The sequence below is a fragment of the Vanessa cardui genome, chromosome 16 (assembly GCF_905220365.1).
Source record: "Vanessa cardui chromosome 16, ilVanCard2.1, whole genome shotgun sequence".
In the NCBI taxonomy this organism is placed as follows: Eukaryota; Metazoa; Arthropoda; class Insecta; order Lepidoptera; family Nymphalidae; genus Vanessa; species Vanessa cardui.
In genome coordinates this window covers 2,372,471-2,398,633 of record NC_061138.1, presented here as the reverse complement: position 1 = coordinate 2,398,633, position 26,163 = coordinate 2,372,471, and the positions used below count along the sequence as shown (strand labels likewise).

At 32.8% G+C, this 26,163-nt stretch overlaps 3 protein-coding genes across 3 annotated transcripts in view; 2 read left to right on the top strand and 1 right to left on the bottom strand.

Moving 5' to 3' along the window:
• Nucleotides 1–1,473: 1,473 nt before the first annotated feature.
• Nucleotides 1,474–7,986, top strand: LOC124536447 (uncharacterized protein DDB_G0283697-like). The gene is made up of 7 exons (XM_047112991.1): nt 1,474–1,648; nt 2,073–2,291; nt 2,940–3,057; nt 3,394–6,292; nt 6,433–6,701; nt 7,265–7,463; nt 7,858–7,986. The coding sequence occupies exons 2-7, from the start codon at nt 2,081–2,083 to the stop codon at nt 7,924–7,926; spliced, it is 3,765 nt and encodes a 1,254-aa protein (XP_046968947.1). The 5' UTR covers nt 1,474–1,648; nt 2,073–2,080; the 3' UTR covers nt 7,927–7,986.
• A 2,819-nt stretch (nt 7,987–10,805) lies between these two features.
• On the bottom strand, nt 10,806–22,509 carry LOC124536177 (drebrin-like protein B). The gene is made up of 9 exons (XM_047112654.1): nt 22,312–22,509; nt 20,680–20,851; nt 18,738–18,975; nt 14,998–15,095; nt 14,649–14,728; nt 14,410–14,571; nt 13,098–13,795; nt 12,342–12,440; nt 10,806–11,145 (listed from the first exon to the last, which is right to left on the bottom strand). The coding sequence occupies exons 1-9, from the start codon at nt 22,392–22,394 to the stop codon at nt 10,994–10,996; spliced, it is 1,782 nt and encodes a 593-aa protein (XP_046968610.1). The 5' UTR covers nt 22,395–22,509; the 3' UTR covers nt 10,806–10,993.
• A 490-nt stretch (nt 22,510–22,999) lies between these two features.
• Nucleotides 23,000–26,163, top strand: part of LOC124536517 (protein FAM166B-like) — a 30,003-nt gene continuing 26,839 nt past the window's right edge. Inside the window, exon 1 of the mRNA XM_047113072.1 lies at nt 23,000–23,152. Coding sequence (XP_046969028.1) covers nt 23,082–23,152 — 71 coding nt within the window. The 5' untranslated portion in view covers nt 23,000–23,081. The remainder of the gene's footprint in view (nt 23,153–26,163) is intronic.

Genomic DNA, 26,163 nt, shown 5'->3' with positions numbered 1-26,163 from the left:
GCATTGCATGGTGCACCTATTTGGGTGGACTCTCTTAATGCTCGTAACAAGACTTTCGTTTTACGGGACCGTGGGAACAGTTGGTAACGTTGATTTTTTAGTAGGTATACACAGTACACAACCTTATGTGGAGGAAAAGTGTTATGCGTTTTTGCAGCGAAAAAAGCGCGGCATAACAGGTATAGCACGCGGGCGACAAAACTGCTAGCGGCGGGCTTGCTAATAACCGGAAAAAGCCGATGTAATGAGGGTCCTCATAGAACTATACAAACTATAATAATAGCATTTTATCACCCTTCACCGATTCATATTAATAGATAGAGGTCTAGTCTGTTGCTGTACTCTCTGTGAATTTAGTTTAGACATTGACACAGCAGCAACTGTAACATACATATATGTCACCGTAAGATTACAAAATTGGTTAGATTTCAATCTGACGAGATAGATTGTGATTGTCGAAATATTGTGAACTGTGAAATATGATTGCAATTAAACGTATTATTTTTCGTTATATTGTAATGTATCGAAGTTAAACCGTGAGATTACAATCTGTCCTGTGTGAATTTTGTAATCTTACGGTAACATATACGTAAAATATTACATTAAATTATATTTAACCACAATATACAATTTTGACTTTTGCCAAGGTGGTAAATAAATATTTAAATTGCGTCAGGCTGTTATTTAGTTTAATATTACCGCGTTTACAAATAGATAACTTGCTGGTAAAGTCTGTATAACTGATTTATTCTAGCGTCATCATTTTTCCGTCAGACACCAGGTATATTTAGAAATTTTTAAAAGATTTTTTTTTAAATAGCTGCATACTCTATTTGACATAAATCTGCTTTTCATACAAAGTTCAAAGATTTAGGTATAAAACAAAATTTGCAAAAGCCATTATTGTATACTGTCCATGAATAGTTTTTCATTATATAGGCATGCGTTAAAGTTGCTGCCGACTCATGTCGAAATATCTTAGAAAAATAAAATTGGTAAAAATATAAATAGCAGGTACTACTCCTGCTAAGCCGTTGAAAAGACCGAATTTATAAACTGATATAGTATCTTATCAGTTTTCATTGTTTGGTCCAACATAAATCATAATAGACATAATTTTTAATATATTATAGTGAAAGCAAAAACTTTGAATTATTGAAGCATTTTTTTGGTAAAATTAACGAATTCCATTTTAATGATTATTTATGAGGTTAAATTCTAGTTCATGAATACAATAAGTTAGACGCTGTTTAATTTTTTACCTGTGGCAATATTCCATATTTTGTTAAATTTTTCTACTCACAAAAACTAAGAGTATGATTAAGAATATAATTATTTAATTTTAAATGAATAAAATAAACACACTATTTTTTTAGGAAAAATTAATATTATTATAATATTTGTCTTAATAACAATTTTAAAACGTGAAACGAAACGTTTTAATATTAAAGTTCGAAGCTGCCAAAGAAACCGTTGAATATGTCTACTAGTGTCAGTTTTAATATTTTAAACTTTGTTTTGTTTTACTTCTAATATAAGTTTGTTTCATAACAGAATGTTCGAATTGGGTTATTTCTATAGTAATTTGAAAATATAAGTTAGTTTTAATCTATTAATGTAAGCGAGTGATATTTTATTAATACAATTTGTAAGTACTTAATTTACTTATATTTTATGATTTCTAAATTGTCTCGGAATTATTCTTGTGTGTATAATGTTTGTCATGGAGCTTTGTCAAGCTTAACAAAGATAGTTTTTAACATAATTCAGAAAGCCATTATAGTATTTGAATATTTTGAAATAAAGTATGTTGAAAAACAATAATTATCATTGTTTGTTTTGACGAAGTTAGATCTGAGGTTTTAAATATATTTGTCTTTGTGAATATTAATTAACAACATGAATGTGTAAAACTTTTTGTTATATTCTTATTTAGTTTAGTTTGTGCTGTATTGTAATATTATTTTTCTATGTTTTACCTAAAAATGTCCATAATGAACTAGATATTTGACAATTTTTCTTTTCAATTTCTGCATAAATAACAGTATTCAACCATAATGTCTATTTTTCAGGAACTAAAATGCCTAGCTCAAGTAAAGTGTCACCAGCTCGCTCACAGGGTGTAACAACACCTCATACACGGACTTCACGACGTAGCCGCAGTGTGTGTTCTGCTAAATCTAACACATCATTACGTCTGACGACTCTAATATCAGACTCCTTCAAATTGACACCCATTGCAAACAGACAATCTGTGTTAAATGATGAAACAGATATTGAAATCCCTGGTCGTAAGTTGTTGATAATGTTATATTCACTTCATCCACTGCTAGATATGCTGGCTTATAAGTTTCTCTTTAGTATCTCAAGACAGTATTTGATATATTTATAAAAGAATCCTGCTTTTAAATTAAATTAAAATTGTGTCACACCATGTTGTGTGTGTGTTTATAACAATATGATGTATATTAACAGTAATACAGACCATTTCAATGTTCCATGTTAAATTTGCATCTGTACAAAGGCCTTTCCGAATCAAGATATTGTTATTTTAAATCATGCAGATTATTTACTTAATTACTTGAGATAATAAATTCTGTTATTTTCTGCATTCTCTTGCTTTCTATATGTAAAATATATGCTTATAAAATTATATATTTGACTGATTTTCCATTAATAATACATAAATACTTTTTTAAATATATCTTTTAAAATCAGTTGTTATATTATACTCCGGGATTATCTTGTAACATGTAAGGTTTTGCTATTTAAACACATGTAGTATTTATCAGTGGAATAAAAACCGAAGTAGTTTTTTTATAAATGTATAATTTACTTTCTGTTAAGAATTCAAGAGGGCTGTGGCTTTCTGAATTGACTAATAAGTAAGTTAGCAATAAAATAAAACTTGTAAAATAAAATACATAAATTATTTTTAGGTAAAAGTTGGTGGAAAAAGCTGGGCGAGAATTCCAGAGATGTGATGGATGTTTTAGAAAATAGAGACATTCCCGAGGTCAATAATGTTGCAGATGAATTTGATGTTGAAATTTTGAGGTAAATCATTTTTACATTGTTTACATAGACAAAATATTTCCCGCTCTTTCTAGAAACCTCTTAAGAATAAGAATATTTCCAGTACCTGCTAATCAAATTTTTCTTAACAATGGCAGTCAAATTTCTCTAAAATTGGACAGTATTATTGCTAAGCACAACTCATAATAAAGTAAATATAGTATTTAGTCACTCTTACTTAGTTTTGTCTTAAAATTGTCTTTTCTACCAAATAGGAACCTTCGAATTATCAATTAACTGTATGGTTTATTTGGTCTGAATTTTAATATAAAATGTAGGCAATGCACACAATTGATAGTTTATTTAATTTTATTTCAGTCAAGAAAAGAAGAATTACTCTATAGATTTACCAGAAAGTAGTGATGGGGAATCGATTAACAGTATAGTTATTCCACAAAGAAAACTATTCACACAAAAAGAAAAACAAGCTCAAAAGAAATTTGGACATATCATTGACAATAGAGAAACATTAGCCAAACTCCAAAAGAGCCATGTTGATGAAAAAGAAATTAAAATTGCACCGAAAAATTTATTCAATCAAGCTCCTAGACCAAGAACAAAGCCTGCCTTTCCTGCTGCCTTGTTAAACTTATCCTCAAAATCGGTTAATAAAACGAAAGAAATGCCAACAGCAGAGGTAAAGGGGCAAGTCCGAAACCTTTTTGGTAATCGTCCCGGTACTAAACGAAAGAATATGTTTGCTGACTTCATTGTGTCCGAAAGTGAAGACGAAATTCCGGACATACAACCAAAAGTGTTTGGATTTCAAAAGAACATGGCACAGAAACGCCGTGAAAGCTCGGCTTCGCGGGGTGTAGCTCATTCTCCAACATCCAGTATCGATCTTGAAATGGACGAATGGAAACTCCTTCCATCCTCGACAATGGTCGAAAATCAACTTGAAGAAGCCGGTACAACACCAGTGAAGCGAGCTAAATTAAGCAAATTGTCTGAGGCGAAGGAATCGGAAACCACTAATATCAATAGCACAGTGAATAAAACTAGACAGTCCAACATGTCAATAAAATCAAAGAATAAATCTAAAAATTCATCAAAATCGAAATTAAAAGAAGGAAATATGAGTTTAACATCAAAAATTAATAATGATGAGTGTATTGTAGAAAATTATCAAATTGTCAATAATTCAAATAATGTCAGACTCACAAGGAATAAAAGCAAATCAATGAGAGAAAGCACTTCCAATGAAAAGGAAGTTTCAAAAATAAACAATAAATCGAAAAATATACTTAAATCTAGCCAAAGTGTTTCAGATTTGGTACATGAAAGCGGTAATAAACATAAACAAGAAATTAAAAATAAGATGGAAACAGACTTGATAGGCAATGAAATACAAAATATATCAACAGAACATGTTCCTGACGATGATGATGATTTAAATTTCACTTTAGAGTATGAAAATGATGATGAACAAGTTAATCCATCCGAAAATGTCAACAAAACCAATAATATGAATAAAAATGAAAGTAATAATCAACTAATGGAAGAGGATAATGATGTTAGAAACACAACTTTAAAAGAATTTCAGACCGAAAAAACTGGAGATGACGACGAAAAACATGACAAAAATGAGAAATTAAAAGGTGGAGATGAACAAGACAATATAGATGGAAATGATTATCAAAAAGCTAAAAACAGTTCCAAGAAAGTAGTAGAAGCAGACTGTGAGATATTAGACAAGCCTGAAAGACTAGAAAAAGAAGAAGAACAAAACAACAAGAGTAAAAATACCTGTAATGATAATAAAATGCAAACTGAAAATAAACACGATAGTAAAAATGAAAAATCTAAAGAAGCTGAAATAGAGGTAGAGACTAATCAATCTCTTACAGATGAGCAAAATAATAGCGATCAATATAGACCTGAAAAATCTAGAGAGGATGAGGTAGATACATCTCTCAACGAAGAGCAAAATGAAAGCGATAGATCTGAACAAGAAGAATCCTTAGAAGAAGAAGTAGAAGCTAATAGATCTCTCAACGAAGGGGAAAATGATAGCGATAGATCTGAAAATCCAGAATCTATAGAAGCCGAAGAAGAGGCACAGATTAATGAAACTCTTAATGATGAACAAAATGATCAAGAAGAATCGGAAAACGAGGATTCTGTAGAAGCCGAAGAAGAGGTACAAACAAATGAAACTCTTAATGATGAGCAAAATGATAGTGATGAATCTGAACAGGAAGAATCCATAGTGGCCGAAGAACAGTTAGAGACTAATGAAACTCCTAGTGATGAACTGAATGACAGCGATAAATCGGAGAATGAAGAATTAGATGCCGAGGAAGAAGTAGAAACTGATCAAACTCATAACGATGTACAGAATGATAGCGATGAAGCTGAAGATGAAGAGGAAGATGAAGTTGATCACAACGAAACTGAAGAACAACATACTGAAGAAATGGAGACTCATGAAGACGAAAATGAAAGTGAAACAGAAGAACTAAACGAAACTGAAAATCCAGAAGAGAGTGACAATGAGGAATCAGATGATAATGTACAAAATGAAAGTAATTTGTCTCAGAGTGAAAATGTGCAAGAGGAGCTAATGGAGTCTGGGCAAGAACAAAGTGACATGGTAAATGATGAAGTAGCTGAAGATGAAATTGTTCCTGATGACTCAGATGATCACGACACAACAGGAAGGCATAGAAAGAAAAACGTGACTATTGTTAATTCGCCTGAAGCAATCTTACATGACAAAATGAGCGAAATGGAATCTTTCATGGCCAAAGGTCGCAATACGAGTATTAGAAAAACAAAAAGTATAATCAAAAATTTGAATATAAGACCAAGCTTAGCTCCGGTTAGGGAAAGTACGGGACTAACGGATGGCACAAGGGATTCTAGCGCGGAAGGCTCGGGTTGGGATTCGCATAGAACAACTCGCAAAACAATTCGATTGACTATGGGAAAAGATTTTACGCCCAGAAAGTCGTTGCGAGCTTTAGTTATGGAAAAATCAGCTAAACGAAACACTAACTTTAACGAAGTTTTAGCAGACAACACGAAAGTACCTCAAGCTAATTCAACAGAACTGCCTGCATTTGATTCCTATCAAGAGACAGAACCCATGCATGTTGATGAGACAGTCGAGGAAGCTTCAGACCACGAAATATCGGCGCGGACGAGACAGACCACCTTAGAATTGTATTTACAGAAGATTAAACAAGAAAATTTGCAGAAAAAACGAAAAATGGTATGTTTTGACCTTATTAAAACTCTATTATTACAATAAATTCATTCTTACCAAATTATAAATTTTAAAATTTAAATTACATATTTAGAATTGGCCCAATATAATCTTATATTATTATGACTTTTATGCATTATTTACAGGAAGATGAAGTCCGTGCCTCTCTGAAAGTTCCAACAAGAGACACATTCAATTCATTCAAAATGCCTCTGATACCAGCTAGACGCATGAAACCAGCTCAAAATAAGCCAAAACCGAAACAAACAAAATCCTCACTTATTCCATTAAACATGTTACCTTCAGAAGTATTAGAAGATATGAAGTATAAACCACCAAAGAGGTTTCAACCGAGCAATGCATCGTGGATCACGAAAAGGCTGTATAAGTTCTTAGAAAATAAATTGGAACCAAAGTAAGCATAAGATAGAAATATTTTATACATCATTCTTTCTTAATGAATAATTTTAATGAAATGAAAAATAACTGCATATAATTTACTACTACTATTACTTGGTAACATTTGTCTGTACTAAAAACATTTTTTTTTTGTATAGGTTGGCAGACGAGCATATGGCCCACCTGTTGGTAAGTGGTCACCATCACCCATAGACAATGACGCTGTAAAAAAATACTAACTATTCCTTACATCGTCAATGTGCCACCAACCTTGGGAACTAAGACGCTGTCCCTTGTGCCTGTAGTTACACTGGCTCACTCACCCTTCAAACCGGAACACAACAATACTGAGTACTGTTATTTGGCGGTAGAATAACTGATGAGTGGGTGGTACCTACCCAGACGGGCTTGCACAAAGCCCTACCATCAAGTATTACATATCATTGACTATAAGTATTATTACTTGGTAACATTTGTCTGTACTAAAAACATATCATTGACTATAAGTATTATTAATTTTGATCAATTTTAAAATATCTTAAGAGTTTTTGATTTTAATTTTATCTGAAACAATTTCAGATACGACTACAAAGCTCGTGTGCGCGCAGAACGCTTGGTGGAGTTGTTGTACGCGTTCACTCGCGAGGCTCGGCGCGGTCCGAGCGAGCAGGCCGTCGACACGCTCAAGAAAGAGATGGCGCGACTCAACATTGTAAAAACACACTTCGAATTTTACAATTTCTTCCACGAATTCATGCCGAGAGAAATACGTGTTAAGGTGAGTTCGCTTTTGTAACGTTCATAATGCAGTTTTCTTTCATCAATGTTTGACAACCTGGTCAGTGGCGTAGCTAGGTGAGAAAGGGCCCCGGTGCATAGAAAAAGGATCAGGCCCTCACTCTCGCCCTCTTTCCCATCCCTCTTTAACTAATAATTACCCTTTAAGATTATAGATACCAAATAAGAAATCTTGTGCGCAGGGTCAATTATATAAATATTTCATCGATTATATTTCTTTAATTTAAATCAAAGGTATGCTATTAATATTTTAATACCACAATGACAATTTAACTCTTGTTATTGTTTCATATATATTAATGGTATCTTGACAAGTTAATTCATTAAAATAATATCAGCTGGAATATAAACTAGTAATAATGCATTTGTTCCAGGTTGTTCCCGATGTAGTTAACAAAATATCATTACCAAAGCATGGTGTCTTCTCTGATATTATGCAATAAATATTTGTTACTTATTATTTAAAAACTTCAGGATAAGTTTAAAATCAATTATAAATAAACATTTTTAAAACGAATTGGTGTATTTTTAATTTCTATAAATGAAAATATAATTATTATAATTTATATAAATCGTGGAATTGTTTTATGGGCTGCATACCTATGTTAAATGTACCGGGTTTGATCTAGAGTCGAGATGGTCTAGTGGTTAGAACGCGTGCAGCTTAACCGATGATTGCGGGTTCAAACCCAGTAAGCACCGCTGTTTCATGTGCTTAATTTGTCTTTATAATTCATCTCGTGCTCAGCGGCGGAGGAAAACATCGTGAGGAAACCTGCATGTGACAAATTTCATAGAAATTCTGCCACATGTGCATTCCACCAACCCGCATTGGAACAGCGTGGTGGAATATGTTCCAAACTAAATGAGGCAGTGAAATAAAATTATTTAATTATCTAGGACTTGTTTATTCGAAAATAGGATACGAATGTACACCCTATACAATACAACGGAGCACCATACACATACATACATCGTAATTACATAGGTACATATTGTGGGAATATTACAAGATTTATACATCGTTTATCATATGGCTTCCTTGTCAAATCATTAAAAAACAATACATAATTAATTATTTTTATCTGACCGATGTTATCATTATTAATTACTAAAATGTCACAATCAAATTAAATCTTAAAACACTTCTCGTCTGAACTTATCATCTAGAAGCGCCACTTTAGACCTCATGAAAATTAAAGCATAAGTTTATAAACATTTCATTTTGAATCATGATAATATTGCATAAAATTTCACAAAAGATTATTTAAAAAATAAAACAATCAACATAAAGTCTTTATACATCGAAAAAAATATTTTTTAAACTTATATATGTTTGTGTGTCACATTCACAAAATACTTTGTCAGTTATTTTAAAAACACAATAGATTTAGGCACTTAGCTTAAATGTTACTGATAAATCATTCAAACTTCACCTATTCTCAAGCGAAGCTCAGTAAATAACTTGAATTGCACCTACATTGATAGATATAAAATTACTTGATAATAGCAAACCTTATACAAAATATTTCGTAGGTAATGACCCAAAAATCTGTAAGAAAAATAAACATATGTACATATTGAGAGAAAATATTATGATTATTTCGAAAGCTAAATGTGTTAATAAAATTCTACATGTAAAGCTATGGATTTATTAAAACAATAATAATAATCTTATAAATATACCCAAAAAGGATATTCTATTTGCGGTTCTATGTAAGTATTAAACAATTATGTTAATAGATTGCACTACATATCTATTATAATGAGTAAAACGACAAAACCTATCGACATACTTTCTGTTCCATATTCCGAAGATTTTATTTTGAAATCTAATAATTTTATTAGTCATAGTAAATACGCAAACGTGTAAAATTGTGACTGAAATCGCCATGAGTCTTTAAATGTTACATTTTGTGACGAGTTGTTTAAAAAAATAAAATTAATCATACATCGAAATTAATGTGTATTTTATCGCTATACTTTGTGACTGAACCATATAAAACTTACAAAATACTATCCTAATGACAATAACAGGGATTAATATCGCCAATTATATGATTACATAAATTTTCATACAAAATGGTACAAAATTGGGTAAAAATGACTTTGGCACTACTAAGACACAATTTCGAGGGTATTAAGTTAATTGCCTAAATATGTCTAAGTATGAACAATATGTTACTAGGTTAAATAATATGGTCTTTACAATAAAATCAAATGATTTAATATTATCATGTCTTGTGTAGAACAAAGAATATATGAAACTTAATGAAATATAATTTTAATAAATGTTTAATGAATTAAGATGTTTAATAATTAATTTGACTAAAGCTAGGATTAAACACAAGCTTTTTTTATAATTCAACATATTAATCTATTATTATATTAATATATAATAACGGCAGTCAATTTTATAATTGAAAACTGATACATATATTCAACATATATGTATATACTGAATTATTTAAACTTATATATTGAAATAAACTTACAATAAGTAACTAAAAATAAAATTTTAAAGTATTCATACCGAAAACAATATTTTTTACAAAATAAAAATCATATTTATCAAAAATGAGTCACATAGGAATTTATCAATTCTAAATTTAGTTGAATAAATAATACTTTTAAACGACTAACTAAAACTTTCAATCACTAATTTGATAAAAGAAAAAACTTACAATAATGTAAAATTAAATTCACAACTCATTAAAACGAGAAAGATTTTTAACGACTGTTAAAAGTTTTTCTCTAAGATGCACTTTAAGACTTTTAAAAACATTTAAGATAAATATTAATGTAATACTTAAATGTGTAAATTAATAAAAATGCTTTCAAGAATGACTAACATTGATATAAGTAAGTTTATAAATGCAATATTAAGCATAGAACAATAAACGAACGATAATCCAAAAGAGATCAATTAATTATTATTATTAAATAAAAAAAGTCTACTATAAAAAGATTATTCGCAGCTAATAAGCATAAAGCAATACGATTTCGGCGGAGACGGCCTATTCTTAGGCCGAATATCTTCCAAACTATCGTCAGTACATGAGCGTTAAAAGTACACAAGTAATTGTTTAATTCATAAAGAAACCTGTCACATTTGTCTTTACAAATGACAAAAATTTGTAAACTTTATTTGTTCGATTTCATCTTACATATTTAAAAAATCGATCATCTACGGAATCTGCGATCTAATAACTGCCATAAAAGCGTCTTGAATATAACTAAACGTCTGAATAGATTTTCAATCAAAAACCTTTCGACCCGGTTGATTACAGTACTAGTCGCATCGAGTCTAACTGTTTTAATGATGAAGTCAGTTAAGTATAGTGGTTATGCGATGACCACACTTGATAATAGGTGTCACATCTGAAGTATAGTGTTGAGGTCAGGTGTGTGTGCTGTGTGTGTGTGTGTGCTGTGTGTGTGTGTGTGTGTGTGTGTGTGTGTGTGTGTGTGTGTGTGTGTGTGTGTGTGTGTGTGTGTGCGCGTGCGCGGCTAGCGCGGCGCGCAGGGCAGCAGCTCGACGTAGTTGGCGGGGAAGAGGCCGAAGAGGCCTTGCGGGCCGAGGCCCTGCCACCAGCCCGCGTCGATCTGCTCGATGTGCGTGATGATGTCGCCCGGGTCGAACGTTATCTCCGACTCGTCCGCTGCGAACGAACGTCACAATAATAGATATACAGGAAACGAGGAGCTTATTCTACTAGTCTGCCTCGGATTATATATGTCACCGTAAGCACTAGCGCGCACTGGTAACTTATGTCACGGTGACTGTTTCGTCACTCTTGTCAAATCCGTGAATATGTACAGATGCAGACACAAATGTCACCCAATAGGCTATTTGACAATGCGAAAAATAAATTGTGAATTATTGTAATCAGTGTATATTATGAGTTTAAAAATGGTTATTTACTAACGAAACTTGAAAATAATACTTAATTTATTCAAAAATCAATAAATAAAAATGCATTTTTTCAAACGTTTGTCACGTGACACAATACGCTCCTGATTGGCCGGGCTTATGATGAAGTCACTTTGTTGTAAACCTTGCTTTTCTACTATATATACCACAGATTAAAATACAGCAAAGTTACGTCACCGACCCGATTGCATCGCCATATTGTCCAAGTAGCATTTTCGCGCGTTATTTAAATATGGAATTTTTAATATGATATTTTTCGGCAAATATGTACTAGAAATAAAAAAATCTACTTTTACTGGGTTCCTTAACCTATACTAAACAATATAAAATGGATTTTAAAAACCAGTCAAATAGCCTATTGTCACGTCGTAAAGTGCGCGCACCTCCATACATATTCACGGACTCGACTAGAGTGACGAAACAGTCACCGTGACAAAAGTTACCAGTGCGCACTAGTTATAAAATTGTAAATAAAAAAACAGAAATGACTTTTTTTAAATCAAATTTTACGGCAATGTAATCAAATATATTTAATTCATTCATTAATTATTTACAACTAAAGCGTAACCATTATTAGTTATTATAAAAAAAATGCATAATATGTAATAAAATCTAGGGCAAAAAGATTATAAAATTAGAAATGCTTTTGATTTTGGATGTTATTTTAATTTTGATTACTTTATTTGAAATGTAACTTAAAAGTATCATTAGCAGTGTGAACAAATATTTCTTAGCTGTCTACTGTCTATGGATAGATTTAAATATTGTAAGGGATATTTTGCCTCATTATAAATGAATTAAAACCATGATTACAGCATGGATACACATAAAATATCCTAATTTTACATTGTATCCTTCTGGGAGTGGGGATGTGAGGTTTGCTTGCGACGTATTTAATATGTATATGGATATAATCCGAGTTACCTGCTTGATAGTCGTAAAGGGCCCGCGCGGTAAGTCCAGGGTCATCATCCAGATCCTCGTATATGGTGCTCTCCTCATCCATACCCTCGGGAGAGACATCTGAAAATGGAAATCACTTTAGAAATTTCATGTTGAAACATTTTTTAACAGCTATAAAACACCTTTATCAAATACTTGGGAGGTTAGGTTACTAACACTTGCTATTTTCCAAATACTTGATAGAGACTTACAAAGAAATTTTGTCTATACTAATTTTCTATATTTAACCATTATTGCATACAACAACAACAGCCTGTAAATTCCCACTGCTGGGCTAAAGGCCTCCTCTCCCTTAGAGGAGAAGGTTTTGGAACATATTCCACCACGCTGTTCCAATGCGGGTTGGTGGAACACACATGTGGCAGAATTTCTATGAAATTTGTCACATGCAGGTTTCCTCACGATGTTTTCCTTCACCGCCGAGTACGAGATGAATTATAAAGACAAATTAAGCACATGAATCAGCGGTGCTTGCTTGGGTTTGAATCCGCAATCATCGGTTAAGATGCACGCGTTCTAACCACTGGGCCATCTCGACTCATGTTATTATTATATTGCATATTTATGTTTTATCATATGCTTTATACTATTATTATAAATGTGAGTATACGTGTAAAAAGCTAATCGCTTTTTGATTTAATTTGGTATGATGCCATTTTGAAAATTGGCACATATAAAGGTTGTCCAATAAAAAACTATATCGGACAGTAATCTCACCGTCCAGCGTGGTGGTACCATTCTCCTTCTTGTAGTTGACGTTCTCGATGACCGTGTTCTGGCGGCTGAGTTCGCGCTCGTCGACGTTCTTGCTGTAGGGCGAACGCTTTATCGTACTGAACTTATTATCGCTGTCGTCGTCGTCGTTCTCGTTCGAACTGGAGTACGACGCGTCGAACATGTCGTTTTCTAGAATATTCTGCTTAATCATCGCCTCGCTCTGCTTCAGACCCGTATCCTTGATGTTCTCCTGGTACTTCAGACCGGTATCCTTGCTGTTCTCCTGGTACTTCAGACCGGTATCCTTGCTGTTCTCCTGGTACTCCGAGTAGGCTACCGCACTGAACGACCCGGATTCGTTCTCCGTACTGGGACTCAAATCCGCCGGATCGATTATCGGTTCGTACTGTATCTGCGACGGACTCTCGAGACTCATCTTTATTTTGTCTATGTTCTTCAGCGGACTCGTTTTCATTTGATCCTGAGGCTCCTCGGCGAGGAGTGCCTGGATCGTTTCCTCCTCGGTCATAGGGACGGGCTTACTGGATTCGATGGGAGCTTCGGGACTGGTGGTCACGGGTGCGGGGAGGGTTTTCGGGTGAATCGGGGAGGCGGGCTGCGATGTGTTTTGGGAGAATGTGTTTATTCGCTGCGCTATAACCGAACTGCGAACTGGCTTCTCCGGTATCGAATTGGATCTGAAATATTTTAAACAAACTAAATAAGTAAACGAGTTTATATTTGCAGCGAAATTTATCAATCTCATAATATCAACACTAATAGGCTATTTGACTGGTTTTTAAAATCCATTTTATATTATTTAGTAGAAGTTAAGGATCCCAGTAAAAGTTGATTTTTTTATTTCTAGTATATATTTACTGAAAAATATCATCTTAAAAATTCCATATTTTAATAGCGCGCAAAAATGCTACTTGCACAATATGGCGTTGCAATGGAGTCTGTGACGTCACTTTCTTGTATTTTAATCTGTGGTACATATAATAGAAAAATAAGGTTAACAAGAAAGTGACATCATTATAAGCCCGGCCAATCCGGAGCGTCTTGTGTCACGTGACAAACGTTTGAAAAAATGCATTTTTATTTATGGATTTTTGAATAAATAAAGTATTACTTTTAACTTTCGTTAGTAAACAACCATTTTGAAACTTATAATACACACTGATTGCCTATTCCTCAGACTACAACTTTTCAGTCTGTTTAAAATCCACCATCAATATCAAGATCCCGTTCAGACTTATTTTGGCAAAGAGTCCTTGGTCACTGAGGGTAAGAAGTGGGGGGGGTTGCTGACCTGTTGGAGATCTGTCCCTGAGCGAGGTTCTGCTGGAACAGCTTCCGCGCAGCGGCCGTGGACGCTCCGATGAGCTGGCGCGCCTCCAGAGAGCGCTGGCGCCGCAGGGCCTCCGCCCCCGCACCCCCCGCACCCCCCAGGCCCGCGCCCCCCGCGCCCGCCCTGTTAGCAACACACCACAAGTTCACACCAGAGCAAGATTAAAGATAAAAAAAGAATCCATTGAAAATTTAATTTACTTCTGTTGTTCAGCGGTCGCTCTCTTGGCCGCCTCTAACGCGTCCCGTCTTTTGACGTCCTCTTCAGATTTCTTCTTCTCCTGTAATAACATAATGAAACTATGTTAAACTTCATCAAGAACATTTTAAATTGAGAACTAAAACGATTTTGCATCATTAAAATCAATAACATATTTAATGTTTTACTTTTTGAAAAGCAAATGGGATGAGATTTGCTATGGCCCATCTTATAGTCACCTCTTCCCGTTATAGTAAAATCGAATTTAACATTTATTTGAAACGATATATCTAGCAAAATGGTCACCAAAAGAAATTGAATATAAAATAATAGTAATGTATGAATGCCGACCTCTTCTCTCCTTTTCCTTTCAGCCTCAACTCGTTTCTTCTCCTCTTGTTCTTCTTTTAACCAAAACTGGTCCCTCTCTTTGGAATTTATTTCTTGAACTGAAATAGAGATTAATTTGAAATCTTAGGAGAGTCTATTTTTTAACTATATCACTTCTTAGCAAAAGTAAAACAGTTTCAATATATTTAACACATAGATTTTTCCAATGAAGGAATATTGCGACGGTGTATCACGAACGAGAATCTAGTGATAAGTTCTGCTGACGTTATTGGCACTATTCTCCACATTCATGATTTGTTGTTGTTGATCTTATTAATTTCAGCTCACTGTTTCTTTCTTATTAATTTCTTATTAATTTCTATGAAATTTGTCACATGCTGGTTTCCTCGCGATGTTTTCCTTCACCGCTGAGCACGAGACGAATTATAAAGACAAATTAAGCACTTGAATCAGCGGTGCTTGCCTGGGTTTGAACCCGCAATCATCGGTTAAGATGCACGCGTTCTAACCACTGGGCCATCTCGACTCATTACATATTTCATATATCCACATATTTCTACATGGGAGATGATTGATGAATTTTCAAAATTAAAAAGTGTTTCATTGTTTTAGTAAATACCTAGAAAAAGGCCAAATTCGTATGTGCCCAAGGGCGTCAGCATAGTTTGAGACGGCTTTACATAACATATCTATATTCAACCCAGTTTAGTGATGTCAATAATCCCGGTTCTAAATCGGATTGTGGGATATGTATACTCGGGACGACCATTAACGAAACAGCTATTAATTCATCTCTTAGCAACTATTCTTAGCTAGCTTCACTTCTAGCTAGCTGCTAGTTTTCTAAAGACTCCAGCAGGGATAACTGATCTCTTTAATTAACATTTTTTAATAAGGAAATAATGTTAAGATGTTTATATCGCAGAAATACTATTAATGTATACTCTATACATTGATAAAAAAAGCATGGAATTAATACCTGTTGACTTCCGGTAGGAGATATTACATACATATATAATTGTTTTTAACTAACATGACTTTGTATTTTTAAGTGTTGAAAAAGAGTAACTACTGGGTTTCTTGCCAGTTATTCTCGGTACAATCTACTTTCCGGAGTACATAGTGGTAGCTTTAGTCTGGCTCAGCCTTCAAACCGGAACGCAATAATACTGAGTACTGCTTTTAGGCGGTAGAATATATAATGAGTGGGTGGTACATACCCAGACGAGCTTGCACCTTGCCCTGGCACCGAGTAAAATTATTAAAGCTTTTTTAAATAATTTTGTTATTCTGCACCGGAAAATCCGATATCTTTACATTGTATTTCGATTTTTACGTAAAAAATACTAGCAGAAAATAAAATCACGTTAAAAAACTGAATTGGAAATATTTAAATTTCGAACACAGAAAGTACGACATTCATATACTTAAGACATTTAAAAATTATTATTATCACAAACAAAAAACACTACCGTCGACAAAAAAAATATCCTTCAAATATATACATGAATGATTAATAATAATTAAAGGTATGAGTTTTAAAATAAATGAGTTCCTATATATCCAACCTCTTCGAAGACTTCTTTTTCTTTTCTTAATTTCCTCAGCCACTTTCCTCGACAGTATAACCTCGTATCGTGGAGATGACAACACGTTTGTCATTTCAACGGACGAATTATATCAGTCTAGCCTCAATCCACCGAGTCTCGGCCACTAATGTTGTTGGATTGGTGAAATGTTTACATTCTCGATTAGCACACAATGCATCAACACATGTGTGGTCATAGCATTGTTATTCCCGTAATGGTAAACAATAGGCGTCTATATTGTTAACTAATCATATTTAACTTTAAAATAGAAAGGCAGAGTTATATCTAAATAGAACGGCCATATTATCCTATTGTGTTTTTATATTTTCGTTTCGATGTTTATTAATAATGTTTATTATGAATACCAAATTGGTGAACTTATGTTTATTGAATACTTTTTTATCTTTCGTCTGATATATTGAATAGTTGTAAATTCAAACCCGGGCAATCATCACGAGTTGTTCAGTTGATAAATCGGTTTATAGTTACGTATTTGACGGTAAATAAAAAATCGTAATTAATTTAACCGTCATTTGTAATTACCAGTGTCGTTAAATATATTTTTTGTAGAATTTGTGTATCATACGAAAATTAGACTAGAAAATGTGATAAAGAAATTATTCGAGATTTGAAAGCAGCGTCATATTTTACTCTCACTTTTTAGTTTGTAAATATATTAACTGTGTGTAATGTGTATATCCAGTGTCATAATTTTAGTTATATATTACGTTTCGAATTTTATTTAACTTTCTTTGACTTATGTGGAATACATATGGTAATAACATCCTAATGCTGTATGGCGATTGGCTGGATTATAATAGTAGATTATACACACATGCAGTTACACCCACACATATTTACAAAATATCAAAAATTAACTTCGAGCAACTGGAATAAGCACTCGTAAGAGGATTAGTCTTGTATAATGAAACTGTTTTACAAGCTTTTAACTCGGAATGTTTGTTTGGGTCAAATCTTAGAAAGTACGTTATTTTCTTCAATTTCGTATTTTTGAAATTGAAATTTCACAAGTTAGTGCTCCGATGACGATACTTCAATATGGTAAGCTTGACCTTATTGTATTCACAGGTTTGTCTCCAGCCGAGCATATTGTGAGGAAGGCCTTGAGCATGGATGTGGATGGATATAGAGGTAGAGGACGACCAAGGAAACGATGGATGGATTGTGTGAAAGACGATATGGTTAGAAAGAACATTACTTGTGAGAGACGTCTGACAGAGAAGTATGGAAGGAGAAGACATGCTGCGCCGACCCCGAATAAAATTGGGATAAGGGCAGGAGGATGATGATGATGGCTCCAGCCGCAAGAACTCAAGACTCGATTTCTTGTATACGCAATTTAATTCATACTACTAAATTATTTTATCTTAATCTGAATTTTTTTAGTAGAGATGGCCCAGTGATTACAACGCGTGCATCTTAATCGATTATTTCGGGTTCAATCTCAGGCAAGCACCACTTTATATATGTGCTTAATACGTGCTTATAATTCATCACGTGTACGACGGTGAAGGAAACAATCGTGAGGAAACCTGTACGTGTCTAATTTTATCGAAATTCTGCCACATTGGAATAGCGTGGGGAAATATATTCCAAAACCCTCTCCTTAGTGGGAGAGAAGGCCTTAGCCCAGCAGTGGGAAATTTATAGGCTGTTACTGAGTTTTATTGCGACCCACTCCGGCATCGTATGAATGCAATGCTGATACTAAATTTACTACTGAATCGGTTACGTAATTTTAAAGATCTAAGCATACATAGGACCAGCTATAAGACTTTGTTTTATACTATGTAATGATTAAACTTCTCCCCAAATAAAATCAAATAAAATAAACTTTATTCAAGCAGGCTTTTACAAGCACTTTTGAATCGTCATTTTCCAATTAAGTGAAACCACCACCGGTTCGGAAAGTAGATTCTACCGAGAAGAACCGCTAAGAAACTCAGTAGTTATTCTTTTTTAACATTCAAACATACAAAGTCATGTTAGTTAAATACAATTATTTAAATTAATATATCCTGCGTCAGTCAACAGATATTAGCTCCACGTTTTTTTATCATCTATAAAATCTTGTATCGAATAATATGCTTATGCCCAATATAAAGTTTTTCGTATAAATTTTTGCCTCACCTGGATTAACTTTATGGTACGTGGTGCCGACCGGGCCGCTCGGTGGTAGCTCCTCATGCCTGCTAGACTTAAAGTTAAACGCCGATCCAGCCTTGGCCAGCTTCTCTAGAATGATTCTCTCTTCTAGATCGTCCTCAGTCCTCGCGTGCATGGTCATGTGGAAACCGGTGAAGAACTGGGCTATATGTTTGATGTGATTCGCGCAAGTACCTTTACGGACTGTCGGAGCACCCTCGCCCTGCCAAATAATCTCCCATTATATAAAAAAACACGTATGATAGACTAGCTATCGCACGCGGCTTCGCTCGCTATATAGGGGTTTGGTTGTCATGTGTTAGGCAAAAAAAGTAGCGTATGTCCTTCATTGTATGTTAAAATTTGCTTCATACCAAATTTCATCAAATTCGGTTCAGCGGTTTGGTAGTGAAAGAGCCGTATACAGAGCTACTGTCACATTTATAATATATGTATATACATAGATTATTATGAATACTTTGTAAAGTCTGTTTCAGTCACCAGGTACGAAAGGCAAATAATCAACATTTGACATGACAACAACTATTGATTATCGCGATATGATTGATGGAAAGCTGGAAAAATCTTCGGTGAAGGATTACATTGTGAGGAAACCTGCATGTGTCTAATTTCATCGTAATTCTGCCACACGTGCATTCCACTAACCCGCATTGGAACAGCGTGGTGGAATATGCTCCAAACCCTCTCCTTAATGGAAGAGGAGGCCTTAGCCCAGCAGTGGGTAATTTACTGGCTGTTACTTTACTTTACTGGAATAATCTATGATATTTAGTATGGATTTGTGAAAAAATGGCAATGAAGCTCTTATATTATGTACTTTGGAAGGACAATTAAAGTGGATGTAAGTCCTTAAGTGGAATATTATTGTAAAATAAATAAAGGTATATTAATTAAAACCTGTTAATACTGGATTACGTATGCTTACGGTTTATCTTTACTCATTTATGTCTATGGTTTAAAAATATTGGAAGAACGAATGGTTTGTGGTATATGATTTTTTTTATTCGTTTATTTAAAAACAATTTCTTGTATACGTTTGATCTGACAGATGAGTGATTTCTTGAGATGTGCTGAGTACTACTTAGGCCGACTAACCGATTAGTCAGTTTTACAGATACCGACCAATATTTTTATTGTGGAATAAGTTGGCGGACGAGCATATGGGCCACCTGATGGTAAGTGGTCACCATCACCCATAGACACTGACGCTGTAAGAAATATTAACTATTCCTTACATCGTCAATGCGCCAACAACCTTGGGAACTAAGATGCTATGTCCTTTGTGCCTGTAGTTACACTGGCACTCACCCTTCAAACCCCAACACAAAATTATTTATTACTTTATCGGTTAAAATACTTTCTTTTGTGTAAATAAATTGTTAAAGTTAAAAGAAGGCTCACCTATGGATCATTTTTTTACCAATTGTAAAATTCTTTTGACACAATTACTAACATATAGTAAAAGAGCCAGTTAGTCGGCACTTTTCCGAATACTTGTCGACTAAAGCGGCCCGATAGTCGTCTTTACCGACTAGTTGTAATATCTTTAGAAATTTCTAGGCTATCAATGGTTTACTAACGACACTGTTTTTTTTTAATAGATCATGTTAGGTTATAATTTTTTTTTTATTTATACTTTTCTAACAACATTTTTTATGCTTTTATTTTTCATTTTCAGTGTCTTATTATTTAAGAAGGAAAAACAAGTGAGTGACGAAAATATTTTCATAAGCATCCAACCTTGGAATAATGAGATGGACTTAGCAACCTCATCTTCAAGAAATCATCGGCCTACGAGTTAGAACACTTACAAGTATTACTTTACTAATCACTGTTTTTATCTATTACGTACTTGTAGAACATATTACAATGAAAACATCTTAGAATCCTTATCTTATCTACTTGCCTGCCAGTTGATAAGAACATATTTAGATATGCTACCGTCGGGGAGATCGACTTTTAAAAATGCATATTGTATTTTCCCACTGTTGAAGTCGTCAATGAGTTCTGTAAGACCACCGTCACCTTTGCTGACAAATTTTAGGTCATTTGACATGCCATCATAGCCAAATAATGCCCTGAAAAAAAAAAACAAAAAAAATGTATTACTGTTGTCTATTGATAACAAATTACTGTGTTAGGCTATAATATGGGTATCACATGTGGTTTTGTTACTTGATTAATTCAAGTATATATTATACATATTCTCAATTATGATCTAAAAGGGATAAAATTCATTGATTTTTTTAATTGTCTATATACAAAAATAACACAATTTTTAGATATTCAGGTTATTGTTTTGTTGACGACTACCTGACCACAATTATACCTGGTAAAATTTACTATTACAGCCCAGGATAGAACACGCTTGCTTATTCATTCTTGCATTTAAGATAACCAGGTGATAAATAAGGATGAGAAATGCTTCCCTCAAATGACAGGAAATACAATGATGTGTTGCTCACATTATCTCTTTTAGAATATTTACAAATAAATTGAAAATTTCTATATTTTTTGGCATGCTAATAATATTTAGTATATTGTCAAAGGCTTTTCAGAGCTTAAATTGGATAGTTCGTTATAAAATTAAATATTTAGATATATTTATTTAGTTTTTAATATTCATTTACTTACAGAAGGTCACTGAGGGATAATACTTTTTATTCAATAAATAATATTTTATTAATAACATATAATTCGATAACTAGAAAGCACTTTAGTATCATATACAATAATAAAATTAGTATGATCACTGTTAAACTATAAATTACTGAAACAACTCTGATTATAAATTAATAGTTAAATACATATAATATGGCACATTTTTAAATATGATACATCATTATGACATATAAATAAAGAATAAAATGAAAAAATATTGGCATGAATAAACTATACTCTTGAAAATATTATACACTAGTAAAATATAATGATTATTATCAGAAGCAATTACATTATATGATATTAACTTTCATAAATATAAATTACTTATAATAAAAAAAGCAATAACTGGTAAGAACTAGATATAAATTTGTTTATTTATATTTCAGAAAAAATATGCATTATATGATTAATATATATTATCAATCAATTGAATTTTGATACACCTTCTGATAAGTATAATATTTGTTATCATGGTAATTAGTGAATATATGATACAACAACTAAAACACTTAAATTACATATCTATTAAGTATATAATAAATGTTGTATATCTAATATTTTATATATCCATGTTATCTAGACACAATTTTTTAACTAATCTCTATATTATAGTTACTGAAATGTGCATAATAAATAATATTATATATTCATAAAATAACTAAAGATAATTCGATACCAGGGAAGGCAGGAGATACGCGTGACTAATAAGAACAAATGTATTAGTTAAAAGTAGAAAGTTGGCTATTGTATAAATACTGTACGCTCGATAATTATTAATTATGCCACGTAATAACATTACATCCGTATATTTTATTATGGGATGTTTATTTAATTTCACTAACAACTAGGTCGCCGTATCGTTGCTGGTTCTTACCAATTCGTCTCTGATTTCTCATCCAAAACATCTTTCCACGCCGCAATGAGGTCTTGTTTATGTTTTTCTAAATTTATAGCCATTTTTCATACTTTGCATTAATCTTCAAAAACACTAAACGGCGGAATTCCCAAGAAAACGTAAAACGCCGATGGGCAGACTGACTCACAACAATCCTTTTCACAGATAATATTGGCAAAGTTCATTCAACTGTCAACGGAACATACTTCAAAATATAATATTGTAATCGGCTTTCACAGATAACATAAAAAAAATATTTAAAGGTAAATTTTACAATGTACAATATTATTTTATTAGAATCTGTATACGTAGGATTTCATCTTTACGTTTTTTTTATTTCACGTAAACGTTTTCAAGACATCAAAATATATAATGAATAATGAGATTGTCTTTTGATTAATGTGCGCCTGTAAATATATATACCGTACTATATTGTAGGTCAGATTTTGCTTTACTTTTTCACTTATTAATCTGAATACTTTTAAATTATATAAGATTACACTTTACTGTGAGGAAAATTTTACAATCTTCAAAGTGTACCGTAATAAGTAATTTATTTCTGTGAATTAAGAACTTTTAAAGCTTCTCATGCGTGCGCAAACTTTTAACGCATGCCCTTAGCTTAGCTTGTAAGCGCTTTTATTTGTTAACATTCTAGTCACGACAAACATCTCTTAGCGGGTAAACGCCGCGAACTCCGCTATGAATTGTTTACGGAAATAAAGTACTTATACACAAAGTTTTAAAAAATGTGGGTGGACGTTAGTGGACGAGAAAGACAGAGTTATATGTCCCAATCGAATGGTTCTTTTATTCCTGGGTAAGTAGTTAAGGAAAATTCGAAAAATTAATAAAAAAAAGTAATTTCTTCAAGACAAATACTTAATAAATGTTGACAAAATATTATTTCGATTATACTTTTGAATATTGAATTACCCTTAAGTTTTTTTTATTTCAAATTAGAAAATCATAATAATATATTTTTAAAAAAATCTAATTTGTTATTGACTTAAATTGTTTAAAGTAACTTACTTAATTAAAATGTTTAAGATACATGACACAGGTCCATTTAAAAAAAGTGGTAATGATATATTTTCCGATTTTATATACAAGTAGAGCAGACGAGATCTATTTTTTTATTTCAATTAGCTTTTCCTGTACTGAAAGTAAAATTACATTAAATAAACCAAATTGTATGCAATGTGTATATAATCATTATACACAATGTATTAAATTTAATTCAATCAGTAGGTTGGTACTGGTTTTAATTCAGATTCAACATAAACATACACATATTAAAAAGTGAAGTAATTACCATAGTAATATACATTTAAAAAAGGAAACATTATTGGCTGACCTTAGAGCGCGTCAGTTTGCTTATCCGTTCGTTTACCATAGTCTGGTATTTATTTTTCTCGTACTATCGATTCTGAAAATTTTCAAATTTTGAGTAGGTAAGTACTACCAAATATAATTTTAATATCTAGTGTGCTAATATAGAAACACTTAAAGCTGCATCTATCAGAGTTATTTAACATTTTTGATCTAAGTTTTACATAATATAAACTGGTGTATTTAGTTAATTACTACTTTTTATTGCTTTTTTTCTGTTTTAAAAATCATGTTTGAATATATATTTTTTAACAATATTTCAGAGTTCAGGACATGTAATGGTGTTTGTTAATTTATACAATAACTACTGCGTAGCTTGTTTATTCCATTATTACCAGCTATTTATGATTCCAACTATTGTCTGAAAAAGGACCAATCAATTTTATGTTTTTTTAATCCTAGGTAGATTGATAAAAAAAAAAAAACAAATGAAATAAAATGAATTACTGTACTGACTAAACAATGAGATAAAGTAAATGTTAAACAATACACGAATTCGGCATTCAGAGATTAGGAACATTAGTGGCTTCAGAGAAAAATTAAATCCCCTGTTAAGTGTCATTTACGTTCAAGGTTGCGATGAATTCTATTACTAATAAACTACTTACACTTAAAATACTCACCCAGAACCAGAACGGACTGTTTTGTAAAGTAATTATGATTATTCAATAGGACTTTATATATTTATTTTTTCGTATATAATTCTGCTAAAGCCTTTTTAATGTTTTAAAAAAAAACAGAGGCTTTAGACGAGAGAATAAGATGAAGTGTTATTCTTTTAATAAAAGGTTGTCAAGTACATATGGAATATAGACATAAATAAAAAGGAGAGGATTGTTTTTATCACTTCAGGAATTTTCATCGTAGCTCTGGCTCTTAAAACTTTCCCTGACATAAGACAGTGTCTGTGTGTCAACGTGGGTAGTGTCACACTATTTCCCGTCTTCATTTCGAGGGAACCAGTGTAAAACCATCAGATCTCTTTTCAGCATAACGCAAGGAAGAACAAGAACGTCAATTGTGGCAAGAACCCTTTTTATTGTATCAATTAAAAGAATAATAATATAAATATCTAGTAAATTAAACATCGCGGACCTCAAATTAAAATACATTTGCCAATCGCACGGTTTAATAACTTTCAAATTCCATTTCCGCTATATTACAGATCACCTATTTGACGTAGTAAAAGATTATCCGTAACCTGTGCATGACATTTCCTAGCGGATATGAGGTTGGAGAAATATAACCATCGTTTAACAAAAAGTGCTTAGTCAGTCAACTAACTTGAAAATAGTCGTATTCTTTGAAAGCGTTTTCGACGATATGCATATAATAGAACTTGTTCTATGGCTTGCTATCAACCAACATAATAATAAGAGACCTATGCGTATTCTCGATATATTATGTATTTTTTTAATAATAAAAACATATTGATAAAATCAGTTCCATGCCAAGAGATATCGACTTACCTGGCCAGCTTATTTGTTGCATAAAACGAATACGTGGCTTGATTTCTTCTGCATCATTTGAACTATCTTTAAACCCACTAATAAAATAACTGAGGATATTTGTGACCATAAAAATTTCGATTCAGTGAAAAACCTTAAATACTCTATTATTGTTTAAAAGCGGATTCATACTACGTTAATAACAACTGTTACCTTCTACGAAGCACCGTATGAACCATCTTTTGGTAGGTAGGCTCCAACGGTATTAGACATTAGCAATGTTAGAAATATCCAGTAACCACCTTCCACATAGTCCACCAACCTTGAGCACAAATATTTTCTACCCTTTATATTGTTTTGGAACCCTTATCCATTAAACCAAGTTCCTTCAAATGGTAAGATTAAATTCTAAAACAAAGGTTAATCTACTAAGAAATTATATGCCACATAGGCTTGGCATTTCTCCTTGACATGACGGACCTATCTTTTACCCACCCGCAAATGTCATATCTCAGGGCTGTATATAAAATGACCATGACTAATGATAGTCGTAACATGACCAAACCTGCGTCACTGGCATGTAAAAATAGTGTTAGTATAAAAACTACATAAGCATTAAATGGTAAAGGTATTTTAGTTATTTATAAATATAATTTTAAACATATTCTTGGGCCGTTCAACTACAATAAAGGTTATGTTTCTCAGAGGTCGGTCTTCAACAATGCTGTCTTGTGTTGTCCTGTGTGGAGTTTGTTTAATTACAGAGCTTGTACATAACATATTGTTCTCCAAGTTAGTAGTTCTTGAAATGTAAATATAACAAGTATTAATAACTTCATATAGTGTCAATTTATATCCATTTTGATTTACGGGGCTGGACATTTGTAGTTCTGCTATCCAGTGATTACATAGTATAAAACAAAGTCGCTTACCGCTATCTGTCCCCATGTATGTACAGTCAGCGTCAAATAATTAGAGACACTCAGGGTAT

Bases quoted from the DNA above. Each gene is read 5' to 3' on its own strand.
- LOC124536447 (XM_047112991.1), top strand. From the start codon at position 2,081: ATGCCTAGCTCAAGTAAAGTGTCACCAGCTCGCTCACAGGGTGTAACA. The intron at 2,292-2,939 runs GTAAGTTGTTGA...AATTATTTTTAG, and splicing joins AGATATTGAAATCCCTGGTC to GTAAAAGTTGGTGGAAAAAG. The intron at 3,058-3,393 runs GTAAATCATTTT...ATTTTATTTCAG, and splicing joins TTTGATGTTGAAATTTTGAG to TCAAGAAAAGAAGAATTACT.
- LOC124536177 (XM_047112654.1), bottom strand. From the start codon at position 22,394: ATGGCTATAAATTTAGAAAAACATAAACAAGACCTCATTGCGGCGTGG. The intron at 12,441-13,097 runs GTGAGATTACTG...TTCCATTTTCAG, and splicing joins TGGTACCACCACGCTGGACG to ATGTCTCTCCCGAGGGTATG. The intron at 11,146-12,341 runs GTAACTCGGATT...GTTCGTTCGCAG, and splicing joins CCTTTACGACTATCAAGCAG to CGGACGAGTCGGAGATAACG.